The sequence below is a fragment of the Mixophyes fleayi genome, chromosome 7, assembly GCF_038048845.1.
Source record: "Mixophyes fleayi isolate aMixFle1 chromosome 7, aMixFle1.hap1, whole genome shotgun sequence".
Lineage (NCBI taxonomy): Eukaryota > Metazoa > Chordata > Amphibia > Anura > Limnodynastidae > Mixophyes > Mixophyes fleayi.
Genome location: NC_134408.1, coordinates 28,881,974 through 28,904,234, shown reverse-complemented (window position 1 = coordinate 28,904,234; position 22,261 = coordinate 28,881,974). Strand labels below are relative to the sequence as shown.

General features: G+C 40.2%; 1 protein-coding gene across 1 annotated transcript in view; it reads right to left on the bottom strand.

Annotated features, from left to right (window-relative positions):
• IQCE (IQ motif containing E) overlaps positions 1-22,261 on the bottom strand; it is a 38,525-nt gene that overhangs the window by 8,005 nt on the left and 8,259 nt on the right. The window contains exons 6-19 of the mRNA XM_075179537.1: positions 21,157-21,288; positions 19,997-20,067; positions 19,369-19,482; positions 18,112-18,162; positions 17,094-17,164; positions 15,369-15,441; positions 14,000-14,049; positions 12,138-12,301; positions 10,856-10,911; positions 7,998-8,203; positions 7,400-7,480; positions 5,951-6,050; positions 2,691-2,846; positions 2,026-2,052 (exon numbers count right to left, since the gene is read on the bottom strand). Coding sequence (XP_075035638.1) covers positions 2,026-2,052; positions 2,691-2,846; positions 5,951-6,050; positions 7,400-7,480; positions 7,998-8,203; positions 10,856-10,911; positions 12,138-12,301; positions 14,000-14,049; positions 15,369-15,441; positions 17,094-17,164; positions 18,112-18,162; positions 19,369-19,482; positions 19,997-20,067; positions 21,157-21,288 — 1,352 coding nt within the window. The remainder of the gene's footprint in view (positions 1-2,025; positions 2,053-2,690; positions 2,847-5,950; positions 6,051-7,399; positions 7,481-7,997; positions 8,204-10,855; positions 10,912-12,137; positions 12,302-13,999; positions 14,050-15,368; positions 15,442-17,093; positions 17,165-18,111; positions 18,163-19,368; positions 19,483-19,996; positions 20,068-21,156; positions 21,289-22,261) is intronic.

The following is a 22,261-nucleotide window of genomic DNA, read 5'->3' as shown; positions in this document are numbered from 1 at the left end:
GTTCAGAATTCCTATAATAAGATGGATGGAAGGAAGGAAGGCTTAGACTACAGGAAAAAAATACCCTCCTACCAAATAAACATGACAGGTCTGTATCCTTACACTGTTCGTGCAGATATTAAAAGTTGTGTTGTTTGAAGATAATAACATATACAACTCCTTAACGAAATTACAGAAATTTGACAGGAATGTTTTTAAAAAATGGGGTTTTTAAAGATTTAAAGCTGTGTCAATATATGAAAATTTTTACATATATATTTAGGAATGTTACAAGATAACCTTTATTTTTCTTAGTTGAATTCCTCTTTTGGTTCTTTAAATGAAATTCAAACTGAATGATAGAAATTATTTTGCACTGACAAATACTATATTTTCAGTGGCAGATTCCATGCAGATTATTATTTGACTAAAGTTAATGGAAAAATATGCTCATTTACTAACAGTGCACAATTGGCACTAATCCACAGCAACCAATCAGATACTTGCTTTCATTGTCTAACTATCAGTAGGCTGCAAAAAGCTAGTACCTGATAGGTTGCTGTTGTTCAGTGCAAAATACAAAAGCTAAATGCAATGTGCTCCTGTTATAATGACCAAAAATAGAAAAAACATACTTAGCCTTATTGGTTAATAATGGAGAAAACCTCAGGCAGATATTTGTTTTTATAATAGGTAATGTTTTGGCACAGTGTTTCTTTAAAATAATATGAATATGTTGCACATATGTGCTCCTTGTGTAGAACATTGAAAGCTATGACCATTACCCTATTCCACGGCATTAATACCTTTGGGGATAAGTTTGAAAGTGTGTTTCTAATCCTCATAGTTTAAAAACAGAGCATCTACAATTTATAGCAGACATATAGCTAAGAAGGCAATTGCTTAACTTTTAAGGCCTTTTTGTTTCCTTTTAAGCCCACTTCAAACTAACCTTAATGGTTACTCTACAGTAATATTATATATATATATATATATATATATATATATATATATATATATATATATATATATACACATACACACAAGTTAACCCGTGCATGATACTCATGCATTCTAGTCAAATCAAGCTACTTAAGGTCTTAAAAAGGTTCTTGTCATGCATTTGGGCCTAGCCCAGGCCTCCTCAGGGGAAGAGCGTTACTTCCCGACGCAAGGGCCTTTTTAATGTGTGTTCATGAGGTAAAATTACCTCACGAAAATGAGTTTGACCCCTCAACTCGTAAATTTAGCCTTTACTACGCCTCCCACGGGGGGAAGGGGGGATGATGGAAGTTAACTGACTTGACTATTCTAATTTTTTTGTCAAATAATGTCAGTATACCAAATTTCAGGTCAATTGGATGAGCCCTTTCTGAGAAAATAGTTTTTTACACACACACTAACGCACGCCTCTACACATGTGTGTTCATGAGGTAAAATTACCTCACGAAAATGAGTTTGAGTCCTACCAAATTTAAGCCCTTTTTGAATTTTTTTTCCCACACACACTAAGAATTTAGTAGGTCAGTGTATAACTCTGCCCAGCAGGTGGCGCTGCAACTTGGGTTTTTTTTTCCACACACACACAGACGCCACTAAGCATTTATATATTAGATATATATATATATATATATATATATATATATATATATAAATAAATTACTATAGAATAAATCATGAACTATATTTAAATCATGTTGCAAACATCTAAAAAAAACTTTTACAGAATATGTACATATCTCAGACAAGAGAAAAAACAAAAACTTTAATTCATGCCCCCATCATCTCCCGCACTGACTATTGCAATTCCCTCCTTACTGGTCTTCCCTGAACCAGACTCTCACCTATGCGATCTATTTTGCACACAGCGGCTAGATTGATTTTTTCCCTGCAAATCGTTCTTTCTCAGCTGAGCCCCTCTCAGTCTCTACTTTGATTGTCTGTTTTTTTAAAAATTGTAAAGCGCTACGGAATTTGATGGCGCTATATAAATAAATGTTGATGATGATGATGAAAGTGATAGTACACTATAAGAAAAATGTTTACCTCTTCCAAGTCATCGTTCTTTTCTTTCTGTAAAGGAAAGTAATGCAAACCAAACCATTAATGCCAAAATACAAGTTAGCCTCAGAGAAAAGTACCATATAATTACAGTTCTAACTGTCAAAGCAACAAAGTGCCATCCAATTCTTAGGCCACAACAGATGACTGCCACCTAGAGGACAAATTAGGAACTGCACAGTCTATAATACTTTCTTATGAGTATAAACTAATACATTTTTTTTTGCTAAAATGTACATGCATCTGTTGCCTACACAGGAGGCAGCCATTTTATAGGCTGAACTGATATTCAAGAGACCACAAATAGTCATTGACTAGCAACTAGTGTTATCGCTGGAGTAGCAAGTTTGTGATCACATGCACATGTGTTAAAGTTAAAATAAGTGTTTACGGTAAATGTTACTACAGTCATTGACCCAATCATTATTCTTATGATTGAAATATATTTTTAGCTATGTTGTGCAAATGTAATATTAATAAGCGGCGTCCATAAGCTGGTTCGTCACTCCATAAAAAGAGTTGTGCATGATCTTTCAATCAAGAACCTACCAGAGATATGGGTTACTGTTGCTTTAACTTAGCGGACAGAACCCTAGAACAGTTCTGACTTTAGCTTTCACGGCAGATTCAGAGCCACATGAGGAGCTCACCCTGCTTCTATAGCGCCTCCAGTTCTTCTGGATAAGCTGAGCAGCGTCTTGTTTCCTCCGCTTCTCCGTTCCACTGGGGGAACTGGTAGAGCCTCGGCTGGATGATGTGCTAGGTGTACTCCTTGCCGAGCTTGGATAGGACCCTGGTGACTCATTCTGTGAAAAGATAAAAGGCAGGAATGGTTTGATGCATTCAGCAGCAGTGTTCTCTGTTCTATCCACAACACTTTTCCTAAAATTAATTCACATATTTACAACGGTTCAGGCTGGATACTATGTTTTTAACAACTACCTGTTTCAGATGTTATGGGAAGCACAGACAGGTACAAAGATATTAATACTCACAAAGTGCGATAGACAAACATTGCCGTGAATGGTCTAAGAGAGCCAGAAACAGTGATATGAATGGTCTAAGAAAGCCAAATACAGCGGTGTAAATGGTCTAAGAGAGCCAGACACAGCGGTGTGAATAGTCTAAGAGAGCCAGACACAGCGGTGTGAATGATCTAAGAGAGCCAGACACAGCGGTGTGAATGGCCCAAGAGAGCCAAATACAGCGGTGTGAATGATCTAAGAGGAGCCAGATAGAGCGGTGTGAATGGTCTAAGTGAGCCAGATAGAGCGGTGTGAATGATCTAAGAGAGCCAGATAGAGCGGTGTAAATGGTCTAAGAGAGCCAGATACAGCGGTGTGAATGGTCTAAGAGAGCCAGATACAGCGGTGTGAATGATCTAAGAGAGCCAGATACAGCAATGTGAATGGTCTAAGTGAGCCAGATAGAGCGGTGTGAATGGTCTAAGTGAGCCAGACACAGCGGTGTGAATGATCTAAGAGAGCCAGACACAGCGGTGTGAATGGCCCAAGAGAGCCAAATACAGCGGTGTGAATGATCTAAGAGGAGCCAGATAGAGCGGTGTGAATGGTCTAAGTGAGCCAGATAGAGCGGTGTGAATGATCTAAGAGAGCCAGATAGAGCGGTGTAAATGGTCTAAGAGAGCCAGATACAGCGGTGTGAATGGTCTAAGAGAGCCAGATACAGCGGTGTGAATGATCTAAGAGAGCCAGATACAGCAATGTGAATGGTCTAAGTGAGCCAGATAGAGCGGTGTGAATGGTCTAAGTGAGCCAGATACAGTGGTGTGAATGATCTAAAAGAGCCAGATAGAGCAGTGTGAATGGTCTAAGAGAGCCAGAGAGCTCGGTATTTGATGGAGTGAATGGTGTAAGAGAGCTGGGTATATGATGAAGTGAATGGTGTAAGAGCTGGGTATATGATGAAGTGAATGGTGTAAGAGCTGGGTATATGATGAAGTGAATGGTATAAGAGAGCTAGGTATATGATTAAGTGAATGGTGTAAGAGCTGGGTATATGATGAAGTGAATGGTATAAGAGAGCTAGGTATATGATTAAGTGAATGGTGTAAGAGCTGGGTATATGATGAAGTGAATGGTGTAAGAGAACTGGGTATATGATGAAGTGAATGGTGTAAGAGCTGGGTATATGATGAAGTGAATGGTGTAAGAGCTGGGTATATGATGAAGTGAATGGTGTAAGAGAACTGGGTATATGATTAAGTGAATGGTGTAAGAGCTGGGTATATGATGAAGTGAATGGTGTAAGAGAACTGGGTATATGATGAAGTGAATGGTGTAAGAGCTGGGTATATGATGAAGTGAATGGTGTAAGAGCTGGGTATATGATGAAGTGAATGGTGTAAGAGAACTGGGTATATGATTAAGTGAATGGTGTAAGAGCTGGGTATATGATGAAGTGAATGGTGTAAGAGAACTGGGTGTATGATGAAGTGAATGATGTAAGAGAACTGGGTGTATGATGAAGTGAATGGTGTAAGAGAACTGGGTATATGATGAAGTGAATGGTGTAAGAGAGCTGGGTATATGATGAAGAGAATGGTGTAAGAGAGCTGGGTATATGATGAAGTGAATGGTGTAAGAGAACTGGGTATATGATGAAGTGAATGGTGTAAGAGCTGGGTATATGATTAAGTGAATGGTGTAAGAGCTGGGTATATGATGAAGTGAATGGTGTAAGAGAACTGGGTATATGATGAAGTGAATGGTGTAAGAGCTGGGTATATGATGAAGTGAATGGTGTAAGAGCTGGGTATATGATGAAGAGAATGGTGTAAGAGAGCTGGGTATATGATGAAGAGAATGGTGTATGAGAACTGGGTATATGATGAAGTGAATGGTGTAAGAGAACTGGGTATATGATGAAGAGAATGGTGTAAGAGAACTGGGTATATGATGAAGAGAATGGTGTAAGAGAGCTCGGTATATGATAAAGTGAATGGTGTAAGAGAGCTTGGTATATGATGAAGTGAATGGTGTAAGAGAGCTGGGTATATGATGAAGAGAATGGTGTAAGAGAACTGGGTATATGATGAAGTGAATGGTGTAAGAGAGCTCGGTATATGATGAAGTGAATGGTGTAAGAGAACTGGGTGTATGATGAAGAGAATGGTGTAAGAGTTGGGTATATGATGAAGTGAATGGTGTAAGAGCTGGGTATATGATGAAGTGAATGGTGTAAGAGAACTGGGTATATGATGAAGTGAATGGTGTAAGAGCTGGGTATATGATGAAGTGAATGGTGTAAGAGCTGGGTATATGATGAAGTGAATGGTGTAAGAGAACTGGGTGTATGATGAAGTGAATGATGTAAGAGAACTGGGTGTATGATGAAGTGAATGGTGTAAGAGAACTGGGTATATGATGAAGTGAATGGTGTAAGAGAGCTGGGTATATGATGAAGAGAATGGTGTAAGAGAGCTGGGTGTATGATGAAGTGAATGGTGTAAGAGAGCTGGGTATATGATGAAGAGAATGGTGTAAGAGAGCTGGGTATATGATGAAGAGAATGGTGTAAGAGAACTGGGTATATGATGAAGTGAATGGTGTAAGAGAACTGGGTATATGATGAAGAGAATGGTGTAAGAGAGCTCGGTATATGATAAAGTGAATGGTGTAAGAGAGCTTGGTATATGATGAAGTGAATGGTGTAAGAGCTGGGTATATGATGAAGAGAATGGTGTAAGAGAACTGGGTATATGATGAAGTGAATGGTGTAAGAGAGCTCGGTATATGATGAAGTGAATGGTGTAAGAGAACTGGGTGTATGATGAAGAGAATGGTGTAAGAGCTGGGTATATGATGAAGAGAATGGTGTAAGAGCTGGGTATATGATGAAGTGAATGGTGTAAGAGCTGGGTACTGCACAACAAAAAGCATAAAATAACCTTTTTCAAAGCTTCCAGTGCTGCTTCTTTCTCACGTTTTTCATCCTCCAGCTGAGCCTCCAACCTCTTTATTTTTTGGTTAAGCCGGTTAATTTCTTCTCTATTGCAAAAAGGAAGGTGACAGACTCCTATAAACTGTGTTTTACTGTGATTATTGCACCATGATTACAGTGTCTACAAGCAGCGGATGAAATACATGCAATTTGTCTTACTCTGGCTTTATATTTGACATACTATGTACTCTACAGCTGCACAATCTGCTAGTGATTTTATATTAAAAGTCACAGAGGAGTTCTGTGATAATATAAAAACACGTTATAGGCAGAGAGCGTTATACAGCTCACAGAGATCTGAGATGACTAACATCCGTAATAATTTACTGTGAAATCAATTTTTCCTAATGACCTCTGAAGTTATGACATCACAACTCACTATTTACACATATATGATTTACAGACTTATATACATATGTAGAGAGGACTTGTGTATTATACATGAATAGAAAGAAAAACACCAACATGTATTCTTGCCACTACATATCCAACTTATAGTCTTGGTTCTTTCACACCAAATGAATGTATTTATTTCATAGTTGCTCTCAGTAACGAGATAAGACAGTATTACCTTAGCTAAAGATGTACTGCCACCTACATAAAAGATTTTACTAGCATGCCCCTCCCCCTTCCTCTTATAGGTCGGATGAAAGACGAAAACCCAGATGGTTTGTGATTGGTCCTCCCACACTCCCTCCCTCCTGGAAAGATTAAAAAACACATAAACACATGGGGCCTGATTCATTAAGGATCTTAACTTGAGAAACTTCTTATTTCAGTCTCCTGGACAAAACCATGTTACAATGCAAGGGGTGCAAATTAGTATTCTGTTTTGCACATAAGTTAAATACAGACTGTTTTTTCATGTAACACACAAATACTTGATAGCTTATTTGTAGACTGAAATTTAAGTTGATATTTGTGTGCTACATGAAAAAACAGGCAGTATTTAACTTATGTGCAAAACAGAATACTAATTTGCACCCCTTGCATTGTAACGTGGTTTTGTCCAGGAGACTGACATAAGAAGTTTCTCAAGTTAAGATCCTTAATGAATCAGGCCCATGGTTGATAAATTTTAATACAAATATAGGGACTGGATTATATTACAGATATTTTCAGGTCCCTGATTATATAATAATGATCCTATACGCAGCTGAGGCAGACATTTGATTGGTGGAATAAATATTCGAGAGAATGTAGCCTATCAGACCTCTAGGAACCAGTGACATCCCCAATGCTTGAGGCAGCCTTGAAATTCATGGAAACTATGGACATCACTGAAGACTGAGACATAAATTATTGCAATTGCCCAGGCTAAAATCTTCTGAATATTGGTCTGTCTGCTTTCACTGTGTGTAGACAACAGGTCCACTTTAAAGATATAAACATTTACCTATAGTCTTTTTTGTCCTTCAACCTTTGTAGCTGTCTGTCCAGATCTGCCTTTTCCTGTTGCAGTTTCTTTATGTCTAAACTGTGGAGAAATATATTTAACAAGTTAACCCGTGCATGATACTCATGCATTCTAGTCAAATCAAGCTACTTAAGGTGTTAAACAGGTTCTTGTCATGCATTTGGGCCATAGCCCAGGCCTCAACCACCAATCACTCCCCACTGTCACCCCCGGCAACCACCAACCACTCCCCACTGTCACTTCTCCTTCAAGAAATATATATATTTTTTTAAAATCTTTATAAACACTTTTAACAATTAACAAATTAAAAACATCTTAGTATACCAAATTTCAGCCCTTTCTGAATTTTTTTTTACACACACACTAAGAGTTTAGTAGGTCAGTGTATAACTCCACCCAGCAGGTGGCGCTGCAGATTGGTTTTATTCCATACACACACACACACACACACACACACACACAGACTAACACACGCCACTAGACATTTATATTATAGATACCAATCTCTATATTGTAATATGCTTAGTATACGCCCAGCAAGACTCTTAACAAGTGCGCTCACTAGCTGCTCACTCACTCCTTTGTGCCAAGACGTTCTTGCAAAGCCGCACGATCTTCTTTTACTTTCTTGACTAAGTTCCTCAATCGCTCACATTCTTCCTGGAGATCTGGTTTAGGATTTAACGGCCCATCGAACTGATCGGTGTTAGGAACGGCCATGACTCCTGCTGACTTGGTCTGTTCTATACATGATGGATTTGGGTTTCCCAGATTTTCAAATTTCTACAGATTTATAGCACAAAGAACCAAATATTGATAAACGACACTTAAAAACCCCCCAAATAGAGAAGATGGAGTTTAATCGAGGGCTGTCTTGCTTTTGCTATTCTAGCGCTACATGCCAGGCTAATAATCTCCTAGCGCCCCTCACCTTTCATGCCAAGCTAATACGCTCCTAGCGCCCCTCACCTTCCATGCCAGGCTAATACGCTCCTAGCGCCCCTCACCTTCCATGCCAGGCTAATACGCTCCTAGCGCCCCTCACCTTCCATGCCAGGTTAATACGTTTCTAGCGCCCCTCACCTTCTATGTCAAGCTAATACATTCCTAGCGCCCCTCACCTTCCATGCCAGGCTAATACTCTCCTAGCGCCCCTCACCTTCCATGCCAGGCTAATACTCTCCTAGCGCCCCTCACCTTCCATGCTAGGCTAATACTCTCCTAGCGCCCCTCACCTTCCATGCCAGGTTAATACTCTCCTAGCGCCCCTCACCTTCCATGCCAGGTTAATACTCTCCCAGCGCCCCTCACCTTTCATGCCAAGCTAATACGCTCCTAGCGCCCCTCACCTTCCATGCCAGGCTTATACACCATAGGTAAAAATAAACTCCGGCTTCCACGCAGTTTCTCTTCTCTTTATCTGATCTCTACACTAGTGACACAAACATGTGACTATTTATCAGATACAACGATGTGGCTACAGCAACCACATAAACTAGGATCTGTGCACTGGTAGTATAATAATTACTTTTCAAAACATTGAGCCCTACACACAATTTGCCATGCACAGCTTTTCTGCTCAATAAAACATACAATTTACATTTTATTGCCAGGAAAAAAAGTAACGTGTCCAAAGTCAGAAGATACTGACACTGCTAATAAATGTAAGGTCGTCAGCACAACTCTCAAAGGAAACCATTCATCCTATTTTGAGCAAACATTATATAGCAGCTGAAAAGCATATGAGCATCAGATAACGGCATGCCTGAAAATAGGCATTTCTGTGTCTAGTCCTCCCACTCAATCTATAAAAGCAAATACATAAATAGGTGTGAAAGAGCCCTCAGTGTTATGGTCATGTGGTACAGAAATAGGTGTGAACGAGCCCTCAGTGTTATGGTCATGTGGTACAGAAATAGGTGCGAACGAGCCCTCAGTGTTATGGTCATGTGGTACAGAAAAAGGGGCGAACGAGCCCTCAGTGTTATGGTCATGTGATACAGAAATAGGGGCGAACGAGCCCTCAGTGTTATGGTCATGTGATACAGAAATAGGTGTGAACGAGCCCTCAGTGTTATGGTCATGTGGTACAGAAATAGGTACGAACGAGCCCTCAGTGTTATGGTCATGTGGTACAGAAATAGGGGCGAACGAGCCCTCAGTGTTATGGTCATGTGATACAGAAATAGGTGCGAACGAGCCCTCAGTGTTATTATGGTCATGTGATACAAAAATAGGTGCGAACGAGCCCTCAGTGTTATGGTCATGTGATACAGAAATAGGTGTGAACGAGCCCTCAGTGTTATGGTCATGTGATACAAAAATAGGTGCGAACGAGCCCTCAGTGTTATGGTCATGTGATACAAAAATAGGTGCCAACGAGTCCTCAGTGTTATGGTCATGTGGTACAGAAATAGGTGCGAACGAGCCCTCAGTGTTATGGTCATGTGATACAGAAATAGGTGTGAACGAGCCCTCAGTGTTATTATGGTCATGTGATACAAAAATAGGTGCGAACGAGCCCTCAGTGTTATGGTCATGTGATACAGAAATAGGTGCGAACGAGCTCTCAGTGTTATGGTCATGTGATACAGAAATAGGTGTGAAAGAGCCCTCAGTGTTATGGTCATGTGGTACAGAAATAGGTGCGAACGAGCCCTCAGTGTTATGGTCATGTGATACAGAAATAGGTGTGAACGAGCCCTCAGTGTTATTATGGTCATGTGATACAAAAATAGGTGCGAACGAGCCCTCAGTGTTATGGTCATGTGATACAGAAATAGGTGTGAACGAGCACTCAGTGTTATTATGGTCATGTGATACAAAAATAGGTGTGAACGAGCCCTCAGTGTTATGGTCATGTGATACAGAAATAGGTGCGAACGAGCCCTCAGTGTTATGGTCATGTGATACAGAAATAGGTGTGAAAGAGCCCTCAGTGTTATGGTCATGTGATACAGAAATAGGTGCGAACGAGCCCTCAGTGGTATGGTCATGTGATACAGAAATAGGTGCGAACGAGTCCTCAGTGTTATGGTCATGTGGTACAGAAATAGGTGCGAACGAGCCCTCAGTGTTATGGTCATGTGATACAGAAATAGGTGTGAACGAGCACTCAGTGTTATTATGGTCATGTGATACAGAAATAGGTGCGAACGAGCCCTCAGTGTTATGGTCATGTGATACAGAAATAGGTGCGAACGAGCCCTCAGTGGTATGGTCATGTGGTACAGAAATAGGTGCGAACGAGCCCTCAGTGGTATGGTCGCTGTGTGTTACTTTATGTTTTTTAACATGTTACAGCACTAAGCAGTCCTGTGGGAGTGTGGTCACCCCCCCATCTTGGGGTCTTGCCCATTGGAGATCTGTCACATGACAGATTGCTATGATTAGTGTTTCTGATTACAAATTGTTTTGTTATAAGACCTCACTCACCTTTTCCAATTCAGAAATCTTTCTCACTAGCCTCTGTTTGCTCCACTCATTGTAACCTTGACAATTAAAACAACAAACAAACAAAAGTAATAAAACCAAATTATTGCATTGTATTTTCAAACGTTGCAACCCGTCACTTACACAGTGGAAACAGCCATTTGGGCACAAGGAGCCGCAGTGATGTCAATGGTTTACGAGTGAATTGAAAGCTTTCATTGTCGTAAAAATTGGTCCCCCACACCTCACTCCATTGTGTGCAGGGAATGGGTACACTAACACATAGGGAGATATTCTGGAGGAAGTAGAGGAATGGAACTTCTCACTTTAGCTTGTCTTTAGGATAGTCGTTCCCCGACTCTTTATGTTAGTGAACAAGAAGTGGTTGTGGTTTATTTAACAACACAATAAAATGTCAGATTATTAAAAGACACAGTATGTACTGCCCCACTGGGAGCAACAAATAAAAAATGTAAAGTTAAAAAAAGTAGAAAAAAAAGAAGCTTTTATATATATTTTTATATAATATAATATACCGGTAACTAGCATCCCCTTTCAAAAACAAAATACATATATTATTTTTTTCTGTGGTGGGACAATAGCCCCATTCGTTTTAAAATTATAAAAAATATTTCATCAGTAAATTATTATATTTCTGTCTTCTCTTTAAGTCCATGTCATCTGGATACTTGCTAAATAGTCTCCCACATGCAAAACCAAATGTGTAAAAAAACTCATTACATATATGCGGTGCAGTGAAGAAAGCCCTATCACTTCTCACCCTTTGATAAATCTGGGCCTGATTCATTAAGGATCTTAACTTAAGAAACTTCTTATTTCAGTCTCCTGGACAAAACCATGTTACAATGCAAGGGGTGCAAATTAGTATTCTGTTTTGCACATAAGTTAAATACGGACTGTTTTTTCATGTAGCACACAAATATCAACTTTAAATTTCAGTGTACAAATAAGCTATCAAGTATTTGTGTGCTACATGAAAAAACAGCCAGTGTGCAAAACAGAATGCTAATTGCACCGCTTGCATTGTAACATGGTTTTGTCCAGGAGACTGAAATAAGAAGTTTCTTAAGTTAAGATCCTTAATGAATCAGGCCCTCTGTTCTCAGATCGTGTTTTATAACCAAGGCCTAACAGTGCCCCCTTGTGGAGAAATCACAGGGAGGAAACTTGGCAGCTCAAGTATTATTATTAGGGAAGATCGTCCCTAACAAGTCATATTCACCCCATTTATTTCAGATCTTTCCCACTGATTTGGTATATTTACCTTTTGCTCTGGTTGAGGTAGGTGACGGAGCCATGGCTCTGTCCAGATCGGCTTTCAGACTTTGATTCTCATCCTGCAGCTCCTTAACTTGTTTGGATAGTTTTAGCAGAGCCGCGTTCAGCGCTTTCTGTCTCTGTGGGGAATCTCTACTTTCTGGAGCAGGTCTAACGCAAATCAAACCACACTTTATAATGAAACACTTACATGGGACATAGCATAACCAATCATGACACAGCTAAGGGCCTCTAATGCATGTTATAACAACTAGAAGTGCTACAAATCAGGTGATCGTACACTTGCCTGTTATTCTCCTCTCAGGTGAATGGATGACACAGGTAAATGTGATTAGAGGGACAGGAAGTCAGATTAAAGCATAACATGGCAGAAATATGTACTTATTAGTTACTTACTATCTATTAGTTTTACTAGCTATTATTCCATTGATATAACTTTTATTTGTCATTTATTATTTTCATCTATTATTTAATGCAGGTTTGGAATCTACTATCCAGAATGTTTGGGAAGTAGGGTTCTTAGAACAAGGAGCTTTAGTGTACAGTGCTCCCACATTATAACTAGGGATGTGCACCGGCCACTTTTGGTGTCTCGTGTTTTGTGTTTTGGATTCGGATTTGCTTGAGGTTTTGGGTTCGGATTTGTTTCGCAAAACACCTGACAAAAGGTTTTGGTTCGGATTTAAGGTTTTGGATTCGGATTTATTTTGAAAAAAACATAAAAGTGTTAAAATCAAGTTTTTTGGTTTATTTTCACTCCTACGCTATTATTAACCTCAATAACATTCAATAACAATCATTTCCACTAATTCCCAGTCTATTCTGCAGAATCAGTGAACTTTGTAATATTGCAGTACCAATGGATTTATACTGCAGGATTGTTTTTGGATATTTGTTTTTAATTTATTTTTTTTTATAACTTTTTTGTGCTGTGCTGTGCTGTGCTGAGCTGTGCTGTGTCCTTCTAAGGGCATTATTTCCACAGCACAGCACAGAACTGAACTGAACAGCACAGCACAGCACGAGATATAGCAGGACAGAGGACCACCTAACACACCCTCCCTCTACCCTGATCAATGCCCGAGTGAAGATGGCGGCGACTAGCAGGGAATTTATAGGATCTGAGTATCGCGAGATCCGACAGCGGGATTATGAGTCAGAGCCTCAGTTTCAGTTTTGCAATTGGCGGGAATACCCCGATCTGTCTCGGATCCGGCTCGGATCGGCAACGTTCGGGTGCGCTCGGATTTCAGATATCCGAGCCCGCTCATCTCTTATTATAACGGACCACAACTGGTGTTAATGTGCGGCTGGCGTCATACAGTGGGTGACAACATATAATGGAATTAATATGTTAATGTACATATGTGACTGATGTGAATGAGTTCTCTGTACAGCGCTGCGGAATCAGTGGTGCTATATAAATAAATGGTGATGATGATGATGATATGTGCAGACAATATACCTGGTGGTGTTACAAAAAGTGCGCACTGTAATTTGGAGTAATTTCACACTACACGAGTAACCCCTGTCTTACAGGTACTTTCTTGTACACTCATACTATATTATTCATGCTATTACTACAATTCACTTTCTTGCAGATACCTTAATTTACATGCCTTAAACAGAAACTTATGCTTTACTAGACTCCTTTATGTACATGACTTTACATGTCTTACACTTCTGTTTGTATATTTTAGTTGGACATTATACCCATATGTCACGCTCTTACACATACTGTTTATAATATACCCCCTGTACATAGGGACAACTAACGTTTTCTTCCCTGTTTCCCTATGTTGTAGCAGAGAGTAAGAGAAACAGGTCACTGTACTGTCACTTACTCACCTCCGCTGTGCGGCTTCAGCTGTGACCAGCAGGGTCTGTAACCTCTGAATCTAGAGATTTTAAACAGAACACACAAGACGTATCAAGATAACTGGCTGCCCTTTCGTTTGGGTCATTTTATTATGATAAAAGCACGATTAACATCTTTGGCAGTGTAAATAAATATTCTCAGCATTCAGAGTGGGATGCTCTTGGCTGCATCCCACCCGCTAATCACAGCCATACGTGGGAGGACGGCAGACATCCGCTGCACAGTATAACACTTCCAAGTTCCATCTCTCAAGAGCTGCAGCGCCACCTTGGTGCAAAATAGTGGTACTGATATCTCAAAAGTAGTTTATATCAGAACTGATAGTTATAAATAAATAAATAAATAAAATTAAAATTAATTTTGTCCCTCACCCGTAGTCTTCCTTGTCCAGTATTGGTATTAGAGAAATAACCGTGACCCATTCTGACTTCTACACTCTACTCAGCTCTGGCCATGATGTGAAATAGCAGAGGAGAGGAGAGGACTTCCGGGTCTCCTCTGCGTAATAACGCTATGACTGATCTTCACGCTCACTTTTCCAAGGGGCTGTCTGGCTGTCACACCAATATTACACTATAATACTGTACTACATTTTAGTAAGCTATCCACTAACATTAAAGCAGGAACAACCGACAGCAAGTGGTACACTTTCATCTATGTATATATATTACATTAATATAAATTAAAGCTTACCTTGCAGGCTGCAAGTAACTGTGCAGTGACTTTAGCGATCTACCTTGATGACTTGTAATAATCAGTAAATGTACCCCCCATATACAGGGCCGGATTAACCCTAGGGCTAACTGGGCTACAGCCCAGGGGCCTCGGGCATCCAGGGGGCCCTTAAAAGTGCTCAGCAGCAGTATTAATCGGTCGGGGACGCCCCCGGTGCGATCAGTGCTGCTGAGCACTTTCACTGCGGTCCTTCCCCGGCGCGCTGTAGTCTCCTTATTGAGAAGATCTCGTGAGTCTCACTCCCACGAGATCTCCTCATTAAAGAGCGTACAGCGCGCCGGGGAAGGACTGCAATGCCAGGAGAAGGAGGTAAGTGCCTTGGGGGCGGCTCGGCTCACCGGGGCGGGGGGAGGGCGGCTCAGCTCACCAGGGGAGGGGGGCGGCTCGGCTCACCGTGGGAGGGGGGGGGGGCGGCTCAGCTCTCCAGGGGAGGGGGGCGCTCGGATCACGGGGGGGGGGGGGGGGGGGGCCCTCACGGGGGAATGGATGCTCCCTTAGCCCAGGGCCCTCCATTCACTTAATCCGGCCCTGCCCATATATGAGGCAAATAAAAAAAACAAAAAACCATTGCATGCTGATAGCATTTGTATCCACAACACTTACCTCTTCATAGTAAGTCTCCATTGCTACCCTCATCTCTTCCACACTGGTGGTTTTTAGTTCTGTCTGGAGTTTGCTATAAAAATGAATAAGAAAAAAATACACTCTGCTTTGTATCAAAACCAAAATGTGATTGCACGTCACTGCCATAGGTGCAGGTGATAATAGTTCAGATTTTATGTATTTGCATTCAGTAGAAGGAGTTATCTCTGTATATATAACAGCCCTGATTCATTAAGGAAAGGAAGAGGGGAAAAAAAGGAGTAACTATGCATCTTGGCAAAACCATGTTGCATTGGTGGGGAGGTACATTTAAAATATGGGGACAGATTTATAGTTGGGGTAGGGCATCTCCTAAAATAACCTTAAATTTCAGTGTAAAAATCATCCTAACAAGTATTTGTCTGCTATACGAAAAAGCAGCCAGTAATCAACTCATGCGCACAATAATAAACAAATTTGCACCCCTTACATTGTAACATGGTTTGTCCAGGAAAAAAATGTGCTGCTTTTTTGCCTAAGGCTAGGTACACACTGGAGTTTTTTCAGCCGATTATATCTAATCACCCAATAAACAACCGCTTGGCCACATATCACGTTAGTGTGTATAATCACACGATGAATGACAGTCGTTCCAAAGTGCCGATTGTCGTTTCATTTGGTTGGTCGTACTGTTTAATAATCTCGTTCCAATCACGTAGTGTGTACGCATTTACGATCTCCACAGAGTTTACAAAGTCGCGAGGGTATATTTACTAAACTACGGATTTGAAAAAGTGAAGATGTTGCCTATAGCAACCAATCAGATTCTAGCTATAATTTTGTAGCATGTACTAAATAAATGATAGCTAGAATCTGATTGGTTGCTATAGGCAACATCTCCATATTTTCAAACCCGCTCTTTAGTAAATATACCCCATGGTCTGTTCAGCCTATGTCGGCAATGAACATGTCCCGGGGACTAAATGTAGAGAGTGCTGAATATTTAATTTCAGAGTCACAGAAGCTAACGATATTCGTTATGACATGTGGATAGCTGTAACATGGCGGTTAATCAGTATGACAGGAATGAATAAATGAATGACTACTGTGCTGTCATTCTCTAAACGACTAGAGGACCAGATGAAGAGCACAGATCTGAAGGTAAATCGTGTATAGTGTGAACGCATGAATCGCCCGATCGGTCGGACCTTCAGTCACAGGTACAATCGTTGTAGATAACAGATTGGTCGGAAAATTCTCCAGTGTGTACATAGCCTTATATTCCTTAATGAATCAGGCCCATAGTGTATGCTTTATGCATAATTAAACATTATGGATAGCTGGACAATGCCAAAATCCACACTACAAATAACAGGCTGGTCAATCAGTTTTAATGAGTATGGTGCTAATGAATTAAAATATAGATAGAAAAAAGAAAGAGGAGAAGGCACGGATTATTAAGAGAATTTAGGCTGCTGGATGAAGGTCATGAGGGATGCAGTACAATATTAAATTTGATGAGCGTGTTATCAAACATGTATACACCAGGGTTAGTGTCATTGATTGTAGTTAGGACTAAGTTATCAAAACACACCTTGTACGTGTCAGTTTGGCTTATATAGTCTTTGTACATATTATGCCACTAAAGTCATAACTGCAGTGTTACATATTTATTTTACCATTATAATAAAATATAACAGAATAAAACGTTATAAAAATATAAAATATATATCTTCTTTATCATACCTGAGGGCATTATCTTTTTCTTTGCATTGTTTTTCTAGCTTCAGAATCTTCTGCTTTAGATTATTCACTACCTACAATGGGAATATCAAAATCCAAAAATACTACTTGTTAATATTCAAGCTACACTAGTGGATGATTTGTCACTTTGTGTATAAGGTAGATCTTAAACGGACATCTCAAGTGTGAGGGGGACATTGTTCTGACACCCCAAAAGGAAACGGTTGGCGTATTGTATATCTGAAAATCAGGGGACCCCAAAATAAATTCTGGGACCCCACTTTCAGTTTAGACGCCCAGGTGGCATGCCTCTGACGTAGAAGTTTACTTATTCCGTAAAAGAACATTAAAAGGATAAAATACGTAATAAATATGTTTTATTTTTACATTGTTTTTGCTAAGTGCCCAGAAAAAGATACTAACATGTCTGTACATAAATCAATATTGTTTTTCTTATTTGTATAGTACTATAAGTGAGAGCTGTAATATTTCTTGCTCTGTCAATGTACAATGACAAAACCTCTATAGGCCTCAATAAAACGGTAGCGCTAAGAGGTCAGGTCGTTATTTATATATTACAGAATGTTGTTATATTACTTTATAATGAACAGACCTATCAGCACAGGCTTACAGAGCGCACAGGCTTTCACGTATCACAATGGGATAATATACCAACACCTAGACCAGGTGCTGCCCTCCTTCAGTGTTTGGTGTGAGCTCACTGTTAAGGCTCCTTCACCAGCTAATATTTATTAAAGGGGTTAGAAACGGACCAGTGGGACTGTCGGGTTCCCGATGCTTTCCATGACCAGCTTCAGGGAGACTGTTTTATTGGGAATGTTTCCTCCCACAGTCTGAAAACATACTGACTGGAAAGTTAACGCCAGTGTGTGAGTTTCTGTTGTAGAGAATTTAGACTGGGCAGAGAGTGATGTAAATGGTTAAACATTCTCTATAAAGCGCTGCACACTATACAAAGACATGTTAATAATGACCGTCTCTTTAAGGAATATGGACTCACCACACTGCTATCACTTCTTTTGTCCACCAGGCTCCGTGAAAATTCGGAACTCTGCAGCCAATAGGAGAAAAGAGAACTCAGTGGTGACAATTTTTAATGTAACAGACAGCTGTAGTCACTATATAAAGCAGAGCAGCAAGGATAGGTACAAAGTTGTGCAAGCAGTACTTACATCAGTGTTGGCTAACCTGTGACACTCCAGGTGTTGTGAAACTACAAGTCCCAGCATGCTTTGCCAATATATAGCAGCTTATTGCTGGACGGGTATGCTTGGACTTGTAGTTTGACAGCACCTGTAGTGTCACAGGTTAGCCGACACTGACTTACAAAGTGGTAACACAACATTTTACTTCCTAGTGTTATGTGGACAATCTCTTCCACTAAAACCTGAAGTACAGTAATGTATGAGGTTTATAGAACAAGGTAAGAGAGGGCTTCACTGGGTCCTTGCGGAAGGTTTTCCAGACAGATGTATAGTAGAATGGGAACAATCATAGATGTAAAGACAAGATTGTCATGGACACCATTCCACATAACATTTATGATATATGCATAGTATAGATGTAATATACAAAAAGATGATACACACTACATGAATTTCCTGTATAATGCAGAAGTGTAAAAATCAGGCTGCGGGAATAATAAGATCCCGGGGTCACCCGCTAAGCTGGGAACCTTCCTCTAAATACGCTCTCTACACCCCTTGCTGCTCCTCCTGCAACATGAAACCTTATAGGTCCAACTCCAACTATAAGAAGGTGCAACATTATGCAAATCCCCAGTTTCCGCCATCCTCAACCAGCAAGCCATCTGCTTACCCGTATAAACTGGAGCTTCCGTTCTACTATAGACCCATGGCATGCTATAATGACACTTGTGCTGCTAGGCTGCAGGTTTACTACTTAGATATTGTCCCTAAATAACCCTAAATGTCTTGGCTTGGGGGAAATCCAATCATATGTAATCCCCCATAAACATGTCAGCAGTGGGATTATTGTATGTTACTAGGATTAGGAGAATGGAAAATATCACAGACTTTGGAAATTGAGCCATATTAACTTCTAACAGTTTTTTTAAGAACAACTGTACTACGTATTGGGGCCCTAGTGCACCGGCTTCTCAGCCGCACTGACTACTAATTGGATTTTCCCATGTTGCACTACAGTAGCCGAATACTGAACAGAAAACCTTTCTGCCAGACTAGCAGGGGATTCTGGGTAATGAGATGTTTGCCTCTTAGCTTTGGCAGAAACTCACTCTTGAGGGATCCAGCAACTGTTCAATTTGACGATCCTTTCTGTTGTTCTCTTCCTCCAACCTCCTGAGCTTCGTTTTCATTATATCTCCCTCAGATTTCTGTGCCTGTAACATCTGAATGAGATGAAAACATGTAAGAATGTTTGACTAGAAATATACTGCACAACAATAGTTAGGATAACTGAAATTTAGGAGGGGGGAGGGGGGCGCATTGTGGAAATATTAATGTAAAATTGATATTTACTTTATATGAGTTACTTGTAACATTCCCAAGAATATATGTAAAGCTTTCATGAAGTTAAGTTCAAGAGAACATAAATGTCACATATCTTAAGATCTTTATTGTTTTTTGTTGTTTTTTTTACATGTACCTTTGTGAATTGTTAGCCAGCTAACATTTGTGTAGCTCCAAATCCATCATCGTCTGAACAAAATCAAATGACATCAGACAAAGTTTTGTAGTGTGGGACAGTTGGATGGCTCAGGGTGGATTTGGTGACCAACAAGTAAGAGATAAGTCAATGTTTGGTTTTCCTTTTGATTTGTAGAAGACAAGTGATTGAAGACTTTGAAGAAAATTTGGGAGGAAAAAGCAGACTAGAATATAAATTGCTAGAATAGATCATACCTTCTTCAAGTCTATGATCTGGTCATACATGTCCTCTTTCTCCTTGAAGTCTGGTGTTCCTGGTATGTAACCTACGTATTGTTGAAAAAAATGAAATACAATGAATTCAGTAATAAAATAACTTGTATTATCGACAACAAAAAAGAAAAACGTCAAAAGCTACAACACAAACATGTTTAACTTAATGTAAAGCAGAATTGTGTAAACGTGGATAATAAAATGATCAGTACAATATTCAGGCTTGGCCATTCATGTTATCAGAATTATCTTCTCAGCCCAGAGAGCCAGGAACAACATTTACATGTCAATGTCCAACCATCTACTGTGGGGAGGGGGGGGGGGGGGCACGTCATTATGTTAGGGATCCATCCTCCGACTGGCAGCTGCTACACCTATCCACAAACTTGACAATGTTATAATTATCATACTTTATTTATACAATGCCAACACGATCCACTGCACTGTGCAGAATGATTATAGGCACATGACATACACATAAATAATTGTATATATTTAAATACTTTATATATCATACTATTGTCCGTTCAGTCAAAGCCAATATTTGTAAAATGAACAGATTTCAGTGGCTCTGACTGGTGAATATATTAATACAAATTAATGAACGGACTTTGTCAGTTTGGGTCTGCTGCAGGATAATGCTCCCCAGGATTAAGTGGAATGGTTCTAGAGCAATGAAGATGACTATACACAAGGAGGTTGGCCTTGGTCTGACCGCACAGTGGATGGATCTCCGTTAGATCTTAACATACACCTGCAAACACCTATATGGCTGATATATCTGATTGGCCAGATCGTAGAGGGCATAGCTAGCGTTGTCAGACAATGACCAAATACTGTTATACGTGGTCATCTTCTAACCAGATTTACAAGCCATCCCGGCACACATCTCAAAGTTGATTGGAATGGACAATCTTTTGGGGCTCATACACCATGTCATTTTAGGATACTTTCGTTTGAAAAGACAAAATTAATATACAGATAAAAAAATAAATTTCTGAATGGTTGTTGTGACCACAGTTTGCATCTAAACAAGCCCTATAAAACTATCTTCATTCACATATCAGGCCAATTCCGTTAGATCTAGGTGTCTTCTGTACACTGTGTGAAGTTTGAACCTTTGTATCGTATTTTGGCATTACCAGTGCTAGCAGAACGGGAGTATTTAGGTTTCTTCATCCCAAGAGCTTCCTTTAGATACTCCGGAGTGCTGCTGCTGGGACTGGCCCAGGACTGGCCAGTGTCACTGTCTGATTTCACTGGCTGAGTTAAACCTGTGAGAGGAAACACATGGTACAAGCATGGTGCTGGATATGTAAAAGGAAAGTGTCAGACGCACCAATACAGCGACTACGTTACAGTGAGAATATAGTATTTATAAACCACACACTATGCTGTGCGCACAAGGAGGACCTTCTGCAAGTGTCAATTGTTTAAGGAGACATAAAGGAATTTTTGAAACTGGCAGCTCTTGCTTATCATGTTGTCAATAGTTGAACCTGGTGATTCGGTCTGATCCCCAAACGACAGAAGCTACGTCCAACGTCTCCACACACAGGGAGGCCTAGGGACACATATCCTGACATTTAGTGATCAGTGCACATGACCAGATCCGGTGGACCAATGGCCGCGCAAACATGAAGGATGATGTGATTGGCCGGCTAGAGTTGCCAGCATACCAGTTAAACGTCTGAACAATTCTAATAATATTTTGATAGCATTTGCTGGTCATCTGCATCCCACACATGCAACAATAACTGGGCAATTGGGTTGCAAACTAAGGCTGGGTACACACTACAAAAACTTTCGAAAAAATTTGTTATCACTAAGGATTTTAACAAACGGCTGAAGTCCCAATCAGTCTGCCGATTCATGTGTACGCACTACACGATTTACCTTCAGATCTGTGCTCTTCAACTTATCGGAGAGCAGTGTATTCGGTCATTCCTGTCACACTGATTATAACACGCAAAATAAACTTTGACTTTTCCACACTGTCATTATAAATTTCTGAAACAAGATATCCAGTCTCAGGACGAATGGACAAATTATTCCACCTACAGCATTCTCTAGGTTTACCAACACAGACACAGTGACAGTTTCCTCTGGGCAGACAGTTGTGAGTGCACACACACTGCAGGATCGGAAGGCGGTTGGAACGAGATCTATAGATCTGCTGAACAATCAAATGAAACGATGATCGGTACTTTGGAACGACTGTCGTTCATTGTGCCAGTATACACACTA